Source organism: Corvus brachyrhynchos, unplaced genomic scaffold (assembly GCF_000691975.1).
Source record: "Corvus brachyrhynchos isolate BGI_N302 unplaced genomic scaffold, ASM69197v1 scaffold45, whole genome shotgun sequence".
Lineage (NCBI taxonomy): Eukaryota > Metazoa > Chordata > Aves > Passeriformes > Corvidae > Corvus > Corvus brachyrhynchos.
In genome coordinates, this window is record NW_008238361.1 from 1,714,202 (window position 1) to 1,718,117 (window position 3,916).

Consider the following 3,916-nt stretch of genomic DNA (forward strand, 5'->3'; position numbering starts at 1 on the left):
GACAGAACCCTGGAGTTACAGCTGTGGGCTGGGAATGCGGAGTTTTGGCTCCTCACGCACGTTCCTGCTCACTGGAGGCTGTTCCTGCCCCACCATCCCAAGGCAGGGAATGTCCTTGAGCTCCATGTGATTTCATGGATGGCAGAGCACCCCCGACGTGCAATTTGTTCTTCCTGGGAGCGCTAACAAATCACAAATATGGAACAGCCGAGCCGGATCTGCACGAGATCCTTGCGCTGTGTTTATCCAGGAGTTTTCCTGGTCTAGATGCATTTATCCAAAAGGAATAATTCTGCTGCAGGGAAGGTTTGATCTGAGGCAATTCCCCAGCTGGTGGATGAGAAAGTCAAACAGCCAGCTCAAGGCAGTGTGTCTGAACTTGACCCCTCACAAGAATCCCCTTGTCCCATCCCTGGCAGTGTCCAAGGCCAGGTTGGATGGAGCTTGGCTCACCCTGGGACAGTGGGAGGTGTCCCTGCCCATGGCTGGGGGGGAATGGGATGAGCTTTAAGGTCCCTTCCAACCCAAACCATTCTGGGATTCTCTGATTCCAAGAAGTGGCCTCCGAGCATTTCTCTGGCTCCTAAAACACATTTTCCCATTCCCAAACCATGAAGCTTTTCCAGAGGCAGAATTCAGATATATCTGAATAATCCACATAATTTTTGTGGCTTCTACAAGGCTTCCTTGGCTGGGTGGTGTGATGGGAAGGGAGTGACCACCCCCCACATGTCCTTACTCACGGACTCCACATGTGCTCCTCAAAAAATCATTTCTCCACCCTTTATCCCTCTGTAAACGGGAAAGAACCGCACACCTGCCATCCCCCATGTGGATAAACACCTTGGGACAGCCTCTGGATCCAGCCCAGGAGCAGCAGGCCCTGCAGGATGGTTCCCAGGGCTGGCAGCAGGGATGAGATTCCATCCTGCCTCTGAGTAATAACACCACAGCCGGGATCTTTAACCACCTTGGCCTCTGTCTTAATACCCTGCCTTCATTAAGGGCTTTTAAAAGCATTTTAGCTTTGGTAAAGTGTTGCCCTCAGCTCCTGAAGCCGGGACTAGCTGAGCTTAATTCACATCCAAGGCTTAGCACCCAAGGACCTGTCAGTCAGGTGAGGGAGACTCACTGGTGTCTCGAGCTGATTTTATGGATTTATGCAGTTCTCTCCCAGCACTGGAGTCACAGCCGGATTTCAAAATGCCAAAATAGAGATTATGAGAGTGTCAAGCTTCATTTTGTTTTCACTTCACAGCTAATTAGCATTGATTTTCATGCGGCTGTTCCTGCATAGTATTCCACCGACATCACCAAACGGAGGAGGCTCGTTCTCACCCTGCCACCATCAATTTCAAACCCTCCTTGGAACAGAAGGACTTTGGGGTTTGGGTTTGGCAATCTCTGAGCCACACGTGGCAGTCGAGCTCCTTGATCCTGATTTTTCCCGCGGAGAGAATTCCCTATGCATGCAGTGCGGTTTGGGATTTGAAGTCCTAACAGGAAAGTAGCAGGAGCTCCTTTTCCAACATCTGCATAACATTAAGGATTGGGAACGATCCGAGGTGGTTCCTCAGCGGGAATTAGCGGGTACTTGTGACGTCATTGCTTCCCTCCTATCACACAGGCCAGCTCGGCTCCTGGCATCACCCGGTCACAAGGCAGCGGTGAGAAATAATCCCTTTTCATCTGTCAAGAAGTCGACTATGACGTTGATAAGACCCGCCAAAGAGATAACAAATGGGTCAGCGCTCAGAAGAACAGCGGCCCTAAACGAGGCAGGGATTCCACGCGGGCCTGGCAGAGGTGAGGGTGTTCCTCAAGAGCTGCTCCTTAAGGCGACAAAATCGCTCTGAGGGCTCCACGAGTTCTGGAACAAAATAAAAAATCCGACGTGACCGTGGAGTTAATGACCATCCGCACGCATTCCCGAGGGAGCCCACGCTTCCGACACGCAGGAAACGTGCATTTCCTAATCCGCAAGTGTTTGACCTTAAACCCCGATAATGTTCTTTTAATGTGCGTTTAGCTGCACACCAGCAGCGCGGAGGAGGGGTGGGATGTGTAAGATCCATGTTTTATGTATATCGTTCAATATTTTCCGTGGATGCTTCAGTAGTTGGCATTGCAGGGAGAGAGATCTGGAGGGCAATTTTAGATTTAAATCACTGAGCAGTTATTCTGAAACTAAAAGCACTTGTTCTCAGCTGGTTTATTACAGTCATAGAAAGTGCTCGGGCAAATTATTTGTGAGGGGAGAAAAATGTATTTTGATATTCCCATGAAATCTTAGATGGGATCAGGAGCCATTACCACGCCAATCCCAAATTGTGTGTGTGTTATTAATATACACATCATGATTTCTGGGACGGAAAGAGGAGAAACTGTGAAAGGCTACGATCAGATCTGGAGAAAAATGGGGAATTTGAGCAGAGCAAAGCACGAAACTCAGCCCTATAAATCAAAAATCCAGACTGTGTGTGAAAAATCCTGATGGAAACATCAACCCCCACTGCGTTATCCCCGGAGTTATCGAGAGATGGGAAAAGGCATGAAACGTAAGGGTTTGACATGAATAATGGGTTTATGGGGATTACCAGGTCTGGAGCAGCTTCCCCAGGGAACGCCAATGAGCTGGCAGTTTCCAAGGATTGTCCCCGGTGCCCCAAAGCAGCCCAAAATCCCTGGGGATGGGCTGGGTGACGTTGGCAGCAAACAAATCAGGCAAAGATGATATCACCAGGAGCTGCTGATGGAAGCTCTCTGCTCACGATGAGTAAGGGTTCCTTGTACGTTCAGGTTTCCACATTCCAAGCATAGCTGGACGCAGGCGGATTTTCCACGAGAGCTGTGTGAGGAGATGTCTCCTCCAGGATCCCGGAGGAGACCAATTCCTCCTCTGAGGAAGCCAAAGTACCAAGGAACGGCCGGCATCAGCTCTGGCTTTGGTCCATCTTGTGTCCATCTGTGCAGAGGTGCCCGATGGATGGATCAGGAACAGATGTTCCCACCCAGCTCCCATTTGGGATGAACAAAGAGCTCTTTCAGCCCTGTCTTCTTCTCTCCTTAGATCCAAGATATTCCTTGGTTGGTGTGTTGGGCTCCCAAAGAGCCAGAGCTGAAATTCCAGAGCTCGATCCCACCTGCCAGGAGGCTGCCATGTGTTCTGGTGTGGAGTGGAGGGAAAGGCAGAAAAACCAGGATTGGAGAACCCTTTGGAGAGCACCTGAGAGCATTTACACAGCTGTGTTTTTCCGGATTTATCTCTTGTTCCAATATTGAGGAAAAGGAGAAACTCAGCTTCCTGTGAGCATTCATTTTCTTCACTGCTTATTCCTCCCATTCCACCATTTTTCCAAAGAGCTGATGGACAGCAGGGATGGATGGAGACTGCAAAGGAGCAGCTTTTAATTTAAAAACAAAAGAAAGAGTTGGAAACTGTCTGCTCCAAGGCCTTACAAATAAGGCACACGCAGCAAATTTTACTGTTTTGCACACTGTTTCCAAACAGAAACCAATTCTTTGGAAATGAGTAATTTGACCAGCGAAAGATGTGACACGTCAGAACAAACCCCAAGAATATCAGCGCTGAATTTTGAAATGTCATGTTTGGGATTCTCTTGTGTGAGTCAGGGCAGCATCTCCCCATGGTCAAACAGGCACGAGCCAACATCTTTTTTTCAGGATGTTGTTTTAAATCTTGACAAATTGCTCACGTTTCAGCCCAGAACTGACACGGGGCCGGTTCATGACCTGGATGACTCAAGAGATAAGGCCAAGGCCACACCTTCAGGAAGGCCACCCCTGTGTCCGGCTGTTCCAGGCAAAGCCAGAACGTGAGGTTGGAGACAGGAGGGGAGGCAGACTCTGCTCCAGCCCCGCTGCCTGCTGGGAGCCCCTTTTCCAGGGATCCGGC

At 49.5% G+C, this 3,916-nt stretch overlaps 1 protein-coding gene across 1 annotated transcript in view; it reads left to right on the forward strand.

Moving 5' to 3' along the window:
• The first annotated feature begins 1,706 nt into the window (after nucleotides 1-1,706).
• RND3 (Rho family GTPase 3) overlaps nucleotides 1,707-3,916 on the forward strand; it is a 16,146-nt gene continuing 13,936 nt past the window's right edge. Inside the window, exon 1 of the mRNA XM_017736022.1 lies at nucleotides 1,707-1,744. Coding sequence (XP_017591511.1) covers nucleotides 1,707-1,744 — 38 coding nt within the window. The remainder of the gene's footprint in view (nucleotides 1,745-3,916) is intronic.